At 40.7% G+C, this 16,286-nt stretch overlaps 1 protein-coding gene across 3 annotated transcripts in view; it reads right to left on the bottom strand.

The window, feature by feature from the left end:
* Positions 1-16,286, bottom strand: part of exoc2 (exocyst complex component 2) — a 253,466-nt gene that overhangs the window by 73,336 nt on the left and 163,844 nt on the right. For all 3 annotated transcript variants that reach the window (XM_033016375.1, XM_033016377.1, XM_033016381.1), the window contains 5 exons: positions 11,306-11,374; positions 11,031-11,188; positions 7,176-7,297; positions 4,322-4,383; positions 3,780-3,860 (listed from right to left, as the gene is read on the bottom strand). In XM_033016375.1, coding sequence (XP_032872266.1) covers positions 3,780-3,860; positions 4,322-4,383; positions 7,176-7,297; positions 11,031-11,188; positions 11,306-11,374 — 492 coding nt within the window. The remainder of the gene's footprint in view (positions 1-3,779; positions 3,861-4,321; positions 4,384-7,175; positions 7,298-11,030; positions 11,189-11,305; positions 11,375-16,286) is intronic.

The raw sequence follows: 16,286 nt of genomic DNA, 5'->3' as shown, positions 1-16,286 counted from the left end.
CATTGTTAATTCAGAAACAATGGTTCTGAACTTAAAGAAAGGTAACTTTGAGGGTATGAGACGTGAATTGGCCAAGATTGACTGGCAATTAATTCTAAAAGGGTTGACGGTGGATATGCAATGGAAGACATTTAAAGACTGCATGGATGAACTACAAAAATTGTTCATCCCAGTTTGGCAAAAGAATAAATCAGGGAAGGTAGTACATCCGTGGATGACAAGGGAAATCAGGGATAGTATCAAAGCGAAGGATGATGCGTACAAATTAGCCAGAAAAAGCAGCATACCGGAGGACTGGGAGAAATTCAGAGACCAGCAGAGGAGGACAAAGGGCTTAATTAGGAAAGGAAAAATAGATTATGAAAGAAAACTGGCAGGGAACATAAAAACTGACTGCAAATGTTTTTATAGATATGTGAAAAGAGATTAGTTAAAACAAATGTAGGTCCCTTGCAGTCAGAAACAGGTGAGTAGATCATGGGGAACAAGGATATGGCGGACCAATTGAATAACTACTTTGGTTCCGTCTTCACTAAGGAAGACATAAATAATCTGCCGGAAATAGCAGGAGACGGCGGGTCAAAGGAGTTGGAGGAATTGAGTGAAATCCAGGTTAGCCGGGAAATGGTGTTGGGTAATTTGAATGGATTAAAGGCCGATAAATCCCCAGGGCCAGATAGGCTGCATCCCAGAGTACTTAAGGAAGTAGCTCCAGAAATAGTGGATGCGTTAGTAATAATCTTTCAAAACTCTTTAGATTCTGGAGTAGTTCCTGAGGATTGCCGGGTAGCAAACGTAACCCCACTTTTTAAGAAGGGAGGGAGAGAGAAAATGGGGAATTACAGACCAGTTAGTCTAACATCGGTAGTGGGGAAACTACTAGAGTCAGTTATTAAAGATGGGATAGCAGCACATTTGGAAAGTGGTGAAATCATTGGACAAAGTCAGCATGGATTTACAAAAGGTAAATCATGTCTGACGAATCTTATAGAATTTTTCGAGGATGTAACTAATAGCGTGGATAGGGGAGAACCAGTGGATGTGGTGTATCTGGACTTCCAGAAGGCTTTCGACAAGGTCCCACATAAGAGATTAGTATACAAACTTAAAGCACACGGCATTGGGGGTTCAGTATTGATGTGGATAGAGAACTGTCTGGCAAACAGGAAGCAAAGAGTAGGAGTAAACGGGTCCTTTTCACAATGGCAGGCAGTGACTAGTGGGGTACCGCAAGGCTCAGTGCTGGGACCCCAGCTATTTACAATATATATTAATTATCTGGATGAGGGAATTGAAGGCTATATCTCCAAGTTTGCAGATGACACTAAGCTGGGGGGCAGTGTTAGCTGTGAGGAGGATGCTAGGAGACTGCAAGGTGACTTGGATAGGTTGGGTGAGTGGGCAAATGTTTGGCAGATGCAGTATAATGTGGATAAATGTGAGGTTATCCATTTTGGTGGCAAAAACAGGAAAGCAGACTATTATCTAAATGGTGGCCGACTAGGAAAAGGGGAGATGCAGCGAGACCTGGGTGTCATGGTACACCAGTCATTGAAAGTAGGCATGCAGGTGCAGCAGGCAGTGAAGAAAGCGAATGGTATGTTAGCTTTCATAGCAAAAGGATTTGAGTATAGGAGCAGGGAGGTTCTACTGCAGTTGTACCGGGTCTTGGTGAGGCCACACCTGGAGTATCGCGTACAGTTTTGGTCTCCAAATCTGAGGAAGGACATTATTGCCCTAGAGGGAGTGCAGAGAAGGTTCACCAGACTGATTCCTGGGATGTCAGGACTGTCTTATGAAGAAAGACTGGATAGACTTAGTTTATACTCTCTAGAATTTAGGAGATTGAGAGGGGATCTTATAGAAACTTATAAAATTCCTAAGTGGTTGGACAGGCTAGATGCAGGAAGATTGCTCCCGATGTTGGGGAAGTCAAGGACAAGGGGTCACAGCTTAAGGATAAGGGGGAAATCCTTTAAAACCGAGATGAGAAGAACTTTTTTAACACAGAGTGGTGAATCTCTGGAACTCTCTGCCACAGAGGGTAGTCGAGGCCAGTTCATTGGCTATATTTAAGAGGGAGTTAGATGTGGCCCTTGTGGCTAAGGGGATCAGAGGGTATGGAGAGAAGGCAGGTACGGGATACTGAGTTGGATGATCAGCCATGATCATATTGAATGGCGGTGCAGGCTCGAAGGGCCGAATGGCCTACTCCTGCACCTAATTTCTATGTTTCTAACAAGCAATTTGGAAAGTAAAGCATATTAACCTTTTACCTTTCATGTAATACAACTAGTTCACCTTCAACCAAGGCTATCCGTTAACCAAGAGGTTTTGTAGGCAAGTAGAGACATTTTGCTCTTATTATACAGAACCCTGAAGAGACTAAATTTGGACTACTGGGTACATATCTGATATCCCTGGAAATTTGGTAGCACAATGGTGCAGCTGGTAGAGCCGATGCCTCACAGCGTCAGAGTCCCAAGTTCGATCTGTGGAGTTTGCATGTTGTGCTCTCGCTTCCCCTGTGACCGCATGGGTTTTCCCCTGGGTGCTTTGATTTTCTCCCACATCCCAAAAGATGTGTAGCATGGTTGGTTAATTGCCCCTGGTGTGTCAGTAAGCGATAGTTGATGAGAATGTCGGATGAATTAGATAGAGAATGGGATTAATGTAGGATTCGTGTAAATGCATGTGGTTGATGGCCAGTGTGGTCTCGACCGGCCAAAGGGCCTCTTGCCATGCTGTCTCTCTCAATCTCTAGATTGACTATTGAGAAGGTAGGGTTTGTTGCATGCAGAGAGATTAAAATGACTAGCCATGTAGTCACTTGAATTTAGAAGAATGAGAATTGCTCTCATGGAAACTAAAAATAACAAAGGGGCTTGGGAAGGTAAATTCAGAGATGACATTTCCTTTTACTGCAGTGTCGCAAACCATGGGTCAGTTTCAAACTAAGGAGCCAGTCATTCAGGCAAAATGGGAAACGAAAATCCGGAGGGCACTGAATCTTTATAATTCTACATCCCAAGAACTTAGGAGTCTGAATTGTTGAGTATATTTGAGACAGTATCCAAACTTTTATTTTAGACATTAACAAAATCAAGTGATATGGGGTTGGTGCAGGAAAGCAGCTATGATCTAATTGAGTAGCAGACCAGGCACGTGTCCAAATGGCGTATTTCTGCTACTATTTCTTATATCTTTAACCATCCCCCTACACTTCCTCCTGCACCTCCATCCAGGGACTTCAGCAATCCTTCCAGGTGAGAAATAGGTTCACATGCACCTCTTCTAATCTGTCTACACTTTCCAGTATTCCCAATATCAAATTGATTCATTCTTATTATTTTATTGAGAGTCACATTATGCCTTGATTCCTTGAGGATTTGATAGGCCAACGTTCAATTAGTTAAAACATTTTTTACTTCAAGTTCATTCAGAATTTGTACTTTCTTTAAAGATGGTCAAAGCTTGTTTTTTTACATCACTGTGTGAACAAAAAATAGTCACCACGGAGAAAGTGTGTGTGAACTTATTCCCCTTAAAGTGATGTTCTTGATTTTAAATCGTCTGATCGAGTTTTGGATCAAATTAAGACATTCTTTCACCTGGAGAACAATGCATGGCTAGATATAACATACAAAGACAGAATGAAAATAAAAACAGAATCGCAAGACATTTTTCAAGCGACATCTCTCCAGATATGCTTATTATTTACACTGATCGAGGGGAAATTGCTCGCCAACGCTCGAATATTATCCAGAAATGTAACTTACACTGGTTTCCCCAGGCTTGCAATTTATGGTTTCTTTGAGAGATTGGAGGGTTTGCACAACTTGGTGTTCAAACTGAGCAGGCTGGAAAATAAAAATATCACTTTTTCATTATGTAAACATTATGTAAAAGAGGCAATTATTAATAATTCAGATATCACATTCTCTTATTTTAAGTACTAACAACTCCTTCCCTTAATAAATACATACAATTTATTTGGATTTCTTAATATTATCTGCCACAGCTATATGCTGCCCCTTTTGCTCCTCAGTTTCCGAAATTCCTCCAGGGATACACTTGATTCCGGCTGCCTATACCCGTCCCTCGCCCTTTTTCCTGACCAGAGCCTCAATTTTTCTCATCATCCAAGTTTCCTTACTCCCACTTGCCTTACCCTTAACTCTAACGGAAACATGCATACCCTGAATTCGTGTCAACACACATATGCACATTTCTCTGACACATTTATAGTTTTCTTCTTCAAAAAAGTTCATTATGCTTGCTTTACTTTCCAATAGACTTAAAATAATCCGTTTCTACTAACCAAAGAAGTAATTCCTTCATTGTCAACAACCCAATCTTCTTTCTCTGCAAGCCTTTTAACATCTAAATAAGAAACAGATTAATGTAGACGTCAATAAAAGAGCGCATCATGCTTTAAAGACCAGACATTTTCCTTGAAACTAAAGAAAAAACATTCATAATGCATTTTAACTTCAGTACTATTTCACATGTTAAAGGGATGTTTATGTTTTAGTTTATTGACAGTCATTCTTTAAGTGACTCATTCACCATATTATGAGGGTGGACATTCTTGCTATTGAGGGAGCGCAGGTTTACAAGGTTAATTCCCGGAATGGCGGGACTGTCATATGCTGAGAGAATGGAGCGGCTGGGCTTGTACACTCTGGAGATTAGAAGGATGAGAGGATATCTCATTGAAACATATAAGATTGTTAAGGGTTTGGACACGCTAGAGGCAGGAAACATGTTCCCGATGTTGGGGGAGTCCAGAACCAGGGGCCACAGTTTAAAAATAAGGAGTAAGCCATTTAGAACGGAGACGAGGAAATACTTTTTCTCACAGAGAGTGGTGAGTCTGTGGAATTCTCTGCCTCAGAGGGCGGTGGAGGCAGGTTCTCTGGATGCTTTCAAGAGAGAGCTAGATAGGACTCTTAAAAATAGAGGAGTCAGGGGATATGGGGAGAAGGCAGGAACGGAGTACTGATTGGGGATGACCAGCCGTGATCACATTGAATGGCGGTGCTGGCTCGAAGGGCCGAATGGCCTACTCCTGCACCTATTGTCTATTGAACACATTGCTAGTCTTACCCGTGGATTTAAGCGAAATTTTCAGTAGGACTGGTAAATTATCACTCTTTGGAAAGAAGAGGAATCAGCAAATCGTTGTCAAAACAGCTTTGTCATTCTGTAATTATGCTCCTAAAGCTTACCCCCTTATTATGCCCCTGTCCCACTTAGGAAACCTGAACGGAAACCTCTTGAGACTTTGTGCCCCACCCAAGGTTTCCGTGCATTCCCGGAGGTTGCAGGTGGTTGCCGGAGGTTGCAGGTAGTGGAAGCAGGTAGGGAGACTGACAAAAACCTCCGGGAACCTCCAAGAAACGCACAGAAACCTTGGGTGGGGCACAAAGTCTCCAGAGGTTTCCGTTCAGGTTTCTTAAGTGGGACAGGGGTATAAGTTTAGTTCAGTAAAACACTGAGTCAAGCACTGGATCAACTAACTCTTTATTCTCACTCACAAATGAACTTCCTATACGATACCTAACCAACACCCCGGGTCCGACCCTTGTCTCTACTCGTTCAAGCCCTTCAGTCTCATGCAAATAGACACCTCCAGACAGTCAACACAGTCCCAAATGCACTTCCAGAAGATCTACTCCGATCCATGTAGAGTCCCTTCTTTTATACTGTATCGGACTCGTGGCGCGAAAATACATGGGGGGGGGGGGGAAACCCCTACACGCCAATCACAAATAAAGATAATATAATACATTTATTGACAGTTCCCTAACCCAATCACAAAGTACCCCATTACATTGTTTCCACAGAAGGTTCTAGTTGGAAGACACTTCACCAAAGTAAAGAAACATTTCGCCAGGTAGTATAAACAATTTGAACAAGGCTCCATGCTTTAACCAATCACAAGATAACAGTGCAAAGACTCTGCAACATAATTAACAATACTTTACAACACCCCATTCTATAACCAATCCTGATCATGCATTTGCAACCCTGCTCAGCTCTTTCTGCAAAACCCTCATACATGTTAACTTCCTCCTGGGTTCCAGACACACTGGAGCCATCGGACTCATGGCTTTGCAGCTTTTCACAGAAACAGGACAAGCAGGCTTTGCAAATGCAGAGATCCTCCATTTTGTGACATATTTATTTGGCCAATATTATCAATTCAAGGACAATTCCTCTACTGTCCCTACAGACACTTTGGGGTGACTGCTTTAGATTATATGGAATCCGCAGCTTTTCTTTCTGAATAACAACTTCTGTGATCAGAACATTTCAATGTACTTGGAATATTCTATGTTTCCACATAATATCAATAGCAAACAAAACAACGTTCAGCTGCATGACAAATGTCATGTCAACCACATAAAAAACAATTTTATTCAATTTTATATATTGGCTGTAAGTCATAACAAACCAATTATTTATATACTTTATGGAGGAAAATACATTAAGTAGTTGAATTATTAGATAGTTCAATTTTTATAGTGTTTTAGATAGTATGGAAGCAGGCACTTCGGCCCACCAGGTTCAGGCTGATCACCAACCCCCCCCCCCCCCAATTTACACTAATCCTACTCTAATCTAACCCAATTTTATTCTCTCCATGCTGCCATCAATTACCCCCAGATTCTACCACCCACTTACACATAAGGGGCAATTTACAGCAGCTAATTAACCTACCAACCTACGTGTATTTGGGATGTGGATGAAATCAAGGTCACAGGGAGAACGTGAAAACTGCACACAGTTAGCACTGGAGATTAGGATTGACCCTATGTCTCTGGCATAGTGAGGGCAGCGCACTACAAGCTACGCCACTGTGCTGCCCCTTCGTTTAAACTAAATGTTGTTTATAACCAATAAACATGTTCTATTAACTGCTGACCATATATATAATTATTCTGAACATTGGTTAATCTTTCGCTACAGTGTAGTAGAATACACTTTATGGGATTTCTACTATATTTTAGTTGAAACTGTAACCATAGATGGAAACACCACCCACATAAATGAGATGTAGATTTGCCCAGAATCTATCCATGAGACAACCTAGCTGGTCAAGGATTTACTTAAGGTAAGGTGTGGGTACAATACCAGGTGGGAATTTAAAAAGCATTCTTTGAGCTTACCATCAGCAGTCTGCTGCAATGTAATCATCAGACAATGCACTCGCAAATCTAAGATTAGTTCTTGAATTGTTTGCAACAGATCATTTGGTATTTCTAGCGCTGTCAAAGATTCATAATTGAGCCTGTTATTCAATCAAAAGAAAAATAATTAGACTTTCAACAAATTAACCAATTTTTTTTTTTCTCAATCAAAGCAAATTGATAAGGAAGGAATCCGCATAAATGGAGCCCGATAGGAAAAAGTGAATCACAGCATGTGTAGACTTCAGCTTTTATGAGGAAGGAAAGAACTGGGGATGAGAGCTGGAAAGATGTTAGATCCTCATTTTAGCAAGCAGAAAGGCTCATAGTGGAAAATGTGGTATTTAGAGCCATGATAAAAATGGAGAACATTCAGCAAATCGATAACTACAGTGGCATTATAAAATCAGACAGCAAATGAAGAATTCATTCAGCTAATTAATGCTGTTAGCTCTTTGAAAATCTCTGATTACACAATCAGCTCCATTCACTTGCTCCTTCTCTCACAGCCTTGATCATTTTTCCTTTTTTAAGATAGAATTAATTTCCCATATGCAAGTTACTTTTGAATCTAAATCTACCTCTCTTTTAAATCAAAATATCTCAATGTTTTAAAAAAAACTAATTTTCATGATTCTATTTTACAATGATCTGAAACAAATGTTAATTCTCAAAATGACAACTTTTCTTAAATTTTATTCCAAGAACATAACCAGTAATTTACTCGACCAATCAAAACAAAAAAATAGATGCTAGGTTTAGATTTATTATTGTCCTGTGCACCAAGGTACAGTGAAAAGCTTTATTCTGCAAGCTATCCAAAACAGATCGGATATGGCATAAGTACGTACAAATAAATCAAACTCAATTGCAAGGGAAAGATACAGAATGCAGAATATAGTACCCAGCATTGTAGCACATCAATTCTATAGATAAAGTCTGATGTCCACAATTGTGGAGAGAAATGGGTGGAGGAGGGGAGGAAGAAAATAAAGCTGGAAGAGAGGAAGGCAGGGCCGTCTGGCAGATTATACATTGTCCTCTCTACCTGTATTTGTCCAAACAACTGAAGGCATTCTGACATTCCCTGATTTTAACATTGTACATGGCAGAAAGATTTTGGGTATCAGGAGGCTCGACCCTTACTGCACTTGTAGCTACCGTGTATGTGTGACATATGGAGTGAACTGAATTTCCTGAAAACTGGCCTCTTTGAATGTGTGGATCAATATGGAAGGAAGCTGAGATGAATCATCTGCCAAATACTTCTGTTGAAAGTAGCTGCAAATGACTCAGCCCTGTCTTTGCTTCAAAATCTGGCCCCGCCGTGACTCTCCCTCCCATTAAGCTGTTTAATTATGTACCGCCATTCATGATTACATGCAGCTAGAATGTAGAGTTTTGATCTTATCTTTGTGTGGTGACAGAGAATTGACAAGGGTAAGGTGATAGACTTTGACAAGGTCCTGCACGGTAGGCTGGTCTGGAAGGTAATATACGTGGGATCCAGGTTGAGTTAGACAATTGGATACCAAATTGGTTCAGTGGCAAGATTCAGATGGTGGAAGTGAAGGATTGTTTTTCAGACTAGCAGCCTGTGACCACTGGTGTGCCACAGGATTAATGTTCCAACTGCATGACATCGGTAGGGCCCTATTTGGAAAATTGTGTACAGACTGGCAGAAGCTTCAACAAATATCCTTAACTGTCTTTCCAAAATGAAATAGTCAATGTTTTGTCAGGAGAAAACAAAAAGGACAATAGAAAATATCAAAATCATGCTAACAATACCCTTATTTCAGATATGAGACTGACTAGTGCTGAGACAGATGTACAGTGCCATTACAGTACTCTATAATGTTTGGGACAAAGACCCATCATTTCTTTATTTGCCTCTGTACTCCACAATTTGAGATTTGTAATAGAAAAAAATCACAATGTGGTTAAAGTGCACATTGACAGATTTTAATAAAGGCCATTTTTATACATTTTGGTTTCACCATGTAGAAATTACAGCAGTGTTTATACATATGCCATTTCAGGGCACCATAGTTTTTGGGACACAGCAATGTCATGTAAATGAAAGTAGTCATGTTTAAGGGCCTGTCCCATCTGTACGAGGCAATTCAAGAATTCTCCTGAGTATTCCCCCGATTCCAATTCGGAGAATGTCCATAGCGGGACCATAGGAGTCCGTTGATGTCTCGTAGTGGCTCGTATGAGTAACGGTAGGTACTCGGGAAATCCGGTAAACTCGTGACGTTTTTTTAACACTGATAAATGTCCACGAGTAAAAAAATACTTGTGATGATAAAAATTGTTACTTTTTACTCGTACGAGCCGCTACGAGACATCCACAAACTCCTTTGGACCCGCTACGGACATTCTCCGAGTTTGAATCAGGGGAAAACTCGGGTGAACTCTTGAATTATCTCGTACAGTGGGACAGGCCCTTAAGTATTTTGTTGCATATCCTTTGCATGCAATGACTGCTTGAAGTCTGCGATTCATGGACATCACCAGTTGCTGGGTGTCTTCTCTGGTGATGCCCTACCAGGCCTGTATTGCAGTCATCTTTAGCTTATGCTTGTTTTGGGGGCTAGTCCCATTCAGTTTTCTCTTCAGCATATAAAAGGCATGCTCAATTGGGTTCAGATCAGGTGATTGACTTGGCCACTCAAGAATTGACCATGTTTTAGCTTTGAAAAACTCCTTTGTTGCTTTAGCAGTATGTTTGGGATCATTGTCTTGCTGTAGAATAAACCGCCAGCCAATGAGTTGTATATACAACAAAATGCTGTATATTCATTTTGTTCTGCAAACCGCATGCTTTATAACACTTAAGTTCTGTACTGTAGAGTAATTTTGTATGTGTATATAATTATGTCTCACAAATTTGATGGAGTTTTTCTGAAGTGGTGACAGAGAATTGACAAGGGTAAGGTGATAGACTTTGACAAGGTCCTGCACGGTAGGCTGGTCTGGAAGGTAATATACGTGGGATCCAGGTTGAGTTAGACAATTGGATACCAAATTGGTTCAGTGGCAAGATTCAGATGGTGGAAGTGAAGGATTGTTTTTCAGACTAGCAGCCTGTGACCACTGGTGTGCCACAGGATTAATGTTCCAACTGCATGACATTGGTAAGGCCCTATTTGGAAAATTGTGTACAGGCTGATTACTCTGCTACATGAAATATCTCATTCAACTGGAAAGATTTTCCAGACAGATTTAGATAGATTTTATCTGGTCTGGAAGGGTTGAGTTATTGGGAGATGCGGGACAGACTGGGTCTTTGTTACCCTCAAGCGTAGGGTACCCTCCCCATATCACATTTCTCATCAGCAAAATGAAGCAATAGTGGTCCAGAAATAGTGTGCAACTCACACTGTTTGCACACTATACATAGGAAAAGTTTAGAGAGATACGGGTCAAACACAGGCAATGCAGATGGAGTTTCTTGGTCGGCATGAGCAAGTTGGGCCAAAGGGCATGTTTCCATGCTGTATGGCCCTATGACTCTACAACTCATATTTTTTTGGTAAGGTCAAGGAGTAGTTTGGAGGGAAAACAGGAATCAGCACTCAAAGAATCAGGACGGCTATGATTTTGTGGTGCGGAACCTTCCACATCATCCACTTCTAGCTGCGATCCAGAATGGACAGAAAATTACGCAGTGCAAACTTTCAGAATTGTAATGGGGGACAGAGAATGGTAAATGGACTTTTACTTTCTCAATATTGCTGAATTTACCAATATCTAAATGTTTTTCTTTACAAGAAAACAATTAATTTCACCAGACAGCAAAACAATCCATTTTCAGATCTAACCTACCTCATAGTATGAATAATGTGGGTTAGCCACTGGCCAGAAAGTTCAACTTTTGCTTCCCATCCGCCATATTGTTTCAGCTCCGCCTCGACTAGGCTAGATGGAAGAAGAGCTCCTCGAATGAGCTTCATAAGTGAATTTATTACCTCTTGGATCATTTTCTATTAAAAAAAATCAATGCATCACTTCTGCAAGCATGACAATACATTACAAAAATATATATTTCCCTTAGACTTATTAAAAATGACAAAAGCATTTAAAAACAAATATTTATATACCTTGAAGTCATTTTGTCGGGATCTGGCATTTTTCTTCCATTTCTCAACTTGTTCTGATTTTTCCCCTGTCTTTAGTAACAAGATAAAAGCTAGAATTAAGATGCTAATCAGAATTAAACACAATTTTTTGAAGTTAATGAGCTGAAGCGAGCTGATGACATCACAATGGCTCTGCTCCTCACGGCCAGTTTTCCACGAGCTGCGAGTTACGTAACCACCCCCCCCCCCCGCGTAACACGCACTTGGCCAGCCGGCAGCAGCGTCCCGCCCTCTCCCCCCAGGGCTCTGGATTGAAGCCGCCAAACACGCAAGACAAATCAAGACTGATTATCACATATACGCTACTGGCATTTTAGGGCTTTTGGATAGGCACCTGGATATTCAGGGAATTGAGAGAGAAGAATCATGTGCAGGCAGACAAGATTAGTTTAACAACATCATGTTCAACAAGGGCCTCTACTTGTGTTATGCTCTATGATTTTAAGCTTTTTTACTCCCACCGAAAGCAACCACTTGGGGGCAGACATAGAAACATAGAAAAATAGGTGCAGGAGTAGGCCATTTGGCCCTTTGAGTCAGCACTGCCATTCAATATGATCATGACTGATCATCTAAAAGTGGTTTATGGTGCATCTGTTTGGTTTATTCATTGAGATCTCTATTCATTGATACCTCCAACAAAACTGTATCCTAGTCTCTCCATTAATACATGTCCTTACATTGCTCTGTTAACAATTTAGCATTAGCTCCAAGATATATATGTTTTCCATTTTTATGTTATAGCCTGGAAATTTTAATTTTGATACTGTCTCATGGCACTCAGAAAGTTATAAGACCCCTATATATGAAGCCTTCTTGTAAGGTCTGATGAAATGCTTGTTCTTCAGTCAGCAGTTTTGTGGAGGCTGACATATCAGGACCCAGGTATTAATAAGTTCACAAAGTGCTTAACCAACTAAAATGGCAAAGCTTATCATAATTAAGCATTTGCAATGCATGTCCAGTTAAATACCTGTTAATGCATTGGCTTCCCAGGTTATCTAAACCTAAATTTTAGTAGCTTCTTAAGTTATGATGTCGGATGGAAGCTGCATACCCAAATCTCGTTGCACTTATGAGCAATGACAATAAAATATATTATTATTATTATTATTATTATTATTATTATTATATTATTATGTTATTATTTGGTGATCAGTGGGAAGAAAAATGGATCCATTAATTAATAAAATAACAAGCCTCATCACTAGTTAATAGTACTCCAGAATATTGATTTATCTGGCCTAGTGTGGACATTATACAATTTGCATAGAGGATTGACTTTGCTTCAAATTTATGTTGTTTTATTCAGCAGACAGGCAGAAGCTTCAACAAATATCCTTAACTGTCTTTCCAAAATGAAATAGTCAATGTTTTGTCAGGAGAAAAAAAGGACAATAGAAAATATCAAAATCATGCTAACAATACCCTTATTTCAGATATGAGACTGACTAGTGCTGAGACAGATGTACAGTGCCATTACAGTACTCTATAATGTTTGGGACAAAGACCCATCATTTCTTTATTTGCCTCTGTACTCCACAATTTGAGATTTGTAATAGAAAAAAAATCACAATGTGGTTAAAGTGCACATTGACAGATTTTAATAAAGGCCATTTTTATACATTTTGGTTTCACCATGTAGAAATTACAGCAGTGTTTATACATATGCCATTTCAGGGCACCATAGTTTTTGGGACACAGCAATGTCATGTAAATGAAAGTAGTCATGTTTTAGGGCCTGTCCCACTGTACGAGGCAATTCAAGAATTCTCCTGAGTATTCCCCCGATTCCAATTCGGAGAATGTCCATAGCGGGACCGTAGGAGTCCGTTGATGTCTCGTAGTGGCTCGTATGAGTAACGGTAGGTACTCGGGAAATCCGGTAAACTCGTGACGTTTTTTTAACACTGATAAATGTCCACGAGTAAAAAAATACTTGTGATGATAAAAATTGTTACTTTTTACTCATACGAGCCGCTACGAGACATCCACAAACTCCTTTGGACCCGCTACGGACATTCTCCGAGTTTGAATCAGGGGAAAACTCGGGTGAACTCTTGAATTATCTCGTACAGTGGGACAGGCCCTTAAGTATTTTGTTGCATATCCTTTGCATGCAATGACTGCTTGAAGTCTGCGATTCATGGACATCACCAGTTGCTGGGTGTCTTCTCTGGTGATGCCCTACCAGGCCTGTATTGCAGTCATCTTTAGCTTATGCTTGTTTTGGGGGCTAGTCCCATTCAGTTTTCTCTTCAGCATATAAAAGACATGCTCAATTGGGTTCAGATCAGGTGATTGACTTGGCCACTCAAGAATTGACCATGTTTTAGCTTTGAAAAACTCCTTTGTTGCTTTAGCAGTATGTTTGGGATCATTGTCTTGCTGTAGAATAAACCGCCAGCCAATGAGTTTTGAGGCATTTGTTTGAACTTGAGCAGATAGGATATGTCTGTGCACTTCAGAATTCAGTACGCTACTACCATCAGCAGTTGTATCATTAATGAAGATAAGTGAGCCAGTACCTTCAGCAGCCATACATGCCCAGGTCATAACACCCCCACCACTGTGTTTCACAGATGAGGTGGTATGCTTTGGATCTTGGGCAGTTCCTTCTCTGATATAAGTTAATATTCATCCACAAATGTGGTTGCCAGAAATGTGGTTGCTCTTTTCAGTATTTCTTGGCAAACTGTAACCTGGCCATCCTATTTTTGCGGCTAACCAGTGGTTTGCACTTTGCAGTGCAGCCTCTGCATTTATGTTCATGATGTTTTCTGCGGACAGTGGTCATTGACAAATCCACACTTGACTCCTGAAGAGTGTTTCTGATCTGTCGGACAGGTGTTTGGGGATTTTTCTTTATTATAGAGGGAATTCTACTGTCATCAGTTGTGGAGGTCTTCCTTGGCCTTCCAGTCCCTTTGCGATTAGTAAGCTCACCAGTGCTCTCTTTCTTCTTAATGATGTTCCGAACAGTTGATTTTGGTAAGCCTAAGGTTTGGCCGATGTCTCTAACAGTTTTATTATTGTTTCTCAGTCTCATAATGGCTTCTTTGACTTTCATTGGCACAACATTTGTCCTCACGTTGATAAACAGCAATAAAAGTTTCCAAAGGTGATGGAAAGAATAGGTGCTGAGAGCTCTCTTATACCTGCATTTAGGAATTTAGCGAACAACATAAAAACTAATAGTAAGAGTTTTTATAGCTATATAAAAAGAAAAAGGGTGGCTAAGGTGAACGTTGGTCCATTGGAGGGTGAGACTGGAGAGTTGTTGGTGGGGAACATGGAAATGGCAAAGGCATTAAACGAGTATTTTGTATCAGTCTTCACCATAGAAGACACAAAAAATATTCCAACGCTGGATAAACAGGGGGCGGTAGGAATGGAGGAGCTAAATACTATTAAGATCACCAAGGAGGTGGTATTAGGGAAATTAATGAGACTGAAGGAGGATAAATCCCCTGGGCCTGATGGATTACATCCAAGGGTCTTGAGGGAGATAGCGGTGGGGATTGTGGATGCATTGGTGATAATTTTCCAAAACTCCCTGGAGGCAGGAACGGTCCCAGTGGATTGGAAAATGGCCAATGTAACACCTATATTTAAAAAAGGAAGTAAACAGAAGGCGGGTAACTATAGACCGGTTAGTCTAACATCGGTGGTGGGTAAAATGTTAGAGACAATTATTAAAGAAACACTAACGGGGCACTTGGATAAACATGACTTCATCGGACAGAACCAGCATGGTTTTGTGAAGGGGAAGTCCTGTTTAACGAATCTGCTCGAATTCTTTGAGGAAGTAACAACCCGGGTGGATAAAGGGGAACCGGTGGATGTGGTATACTTGGACTTCCAAAAGGCTTTTGACAAGGTGCCACATAAGAGACTATTGCTAAAAATAAAAAATTATGGGATTGGGGGTAATATATTAGCATGGGTAGAGGATTGGCTAACAAATAGGAAGCAGAGAGTGGGGATAAATGGTTCATACTCGGGATGGCAACCGGTAACTAGCGGGGTTCCGCAAGGGTCGGTGCTGGGACCCCAGTTGTTCACAATTTATATAAATGATTTGGAGGAGGGAACCAAGTGTAATATATCAAAATTTGCGGACGATACAAAAATGGGAGGAAAAGTAGGGGATGAGGAGGATAGGAAGAGTCTGCAAAAGGATATAGATAAGCTAGGTGAGTGGGCAACAACTTGGCAGATGAAATTTAATACTAATAAATGTGAAGTCATTCACTTTGGGAAAAAAAATGATAGGGCAAGTTATTTTCTAAATGAGGAGGAGCTGCGTTGTAATGCAACGCAAAGGGATCTAGGGGTATTAGTACATGAATCACTAAAAGTTAGTATGCAGGTGCAGCAAGCAATCAGGAAGGCCAATGGAGTTTTGGCCTTTATTGCTAGGGGGATTGAGTATAAAAACACGGAGGTCTTGCTGCAGCTGTACACAGTATTAGTGAGACCACATTTGGAATACTGTGTACAGTTCTGGGGTCCATACTTAAGAAAGGATGTACTAGCCCTGGAGGCAGTGCAGCGAAGGTTTACAAGATTAATTCCTGCAATGAGGGGATTGACATATGAGGAAAGGTTAAGTAGGCTGGAACTCTACTCTTTGGAGTTTAGAAGAATGAGAGGCGATCTCATTGAAACATATAAGATCGTGAGGGGCCTTGATCGGGTGGATGCACCGAGGATGTTCCCAATGATCGGGGAAACTAGAACTAGGGGACATAGTTGCAGAATAAGGGGGGGCTCTTTTAAAACTGAGATGAGGAAGAACTTCTTCACCCAGAGGGTGGTTAATTTATGGAATTCACTGCCCCAGGGAGCAGTGGAAGCAGAAACTTTAAATATATTTAAGACTAAAATAGATGTTTTTTTAGCTGCCAAGGGGATAAGGGGCTACGGGGAGAGGGCAGGG

Source organism: Amblyraja radiata, chromosome 2 (assembly GCF_010909765.2).
Source record: "Amblyraja radiata isolate CabotCenter1 chromosome 2, sAmbRad1.1.pri, whole genome shotgun sequence".
In the NCBI taxonomy this organism is placed as follows: domain Eukaryota; kingdom Metazoa; phylum Chordata; class Chondrichthyes; order Rajiformes; family Rajidae; genus Amblyraja; species Amblyraja radiata.
This window is presented reverse-complemented; position numbering and strand designations above follow the sequence as displayed.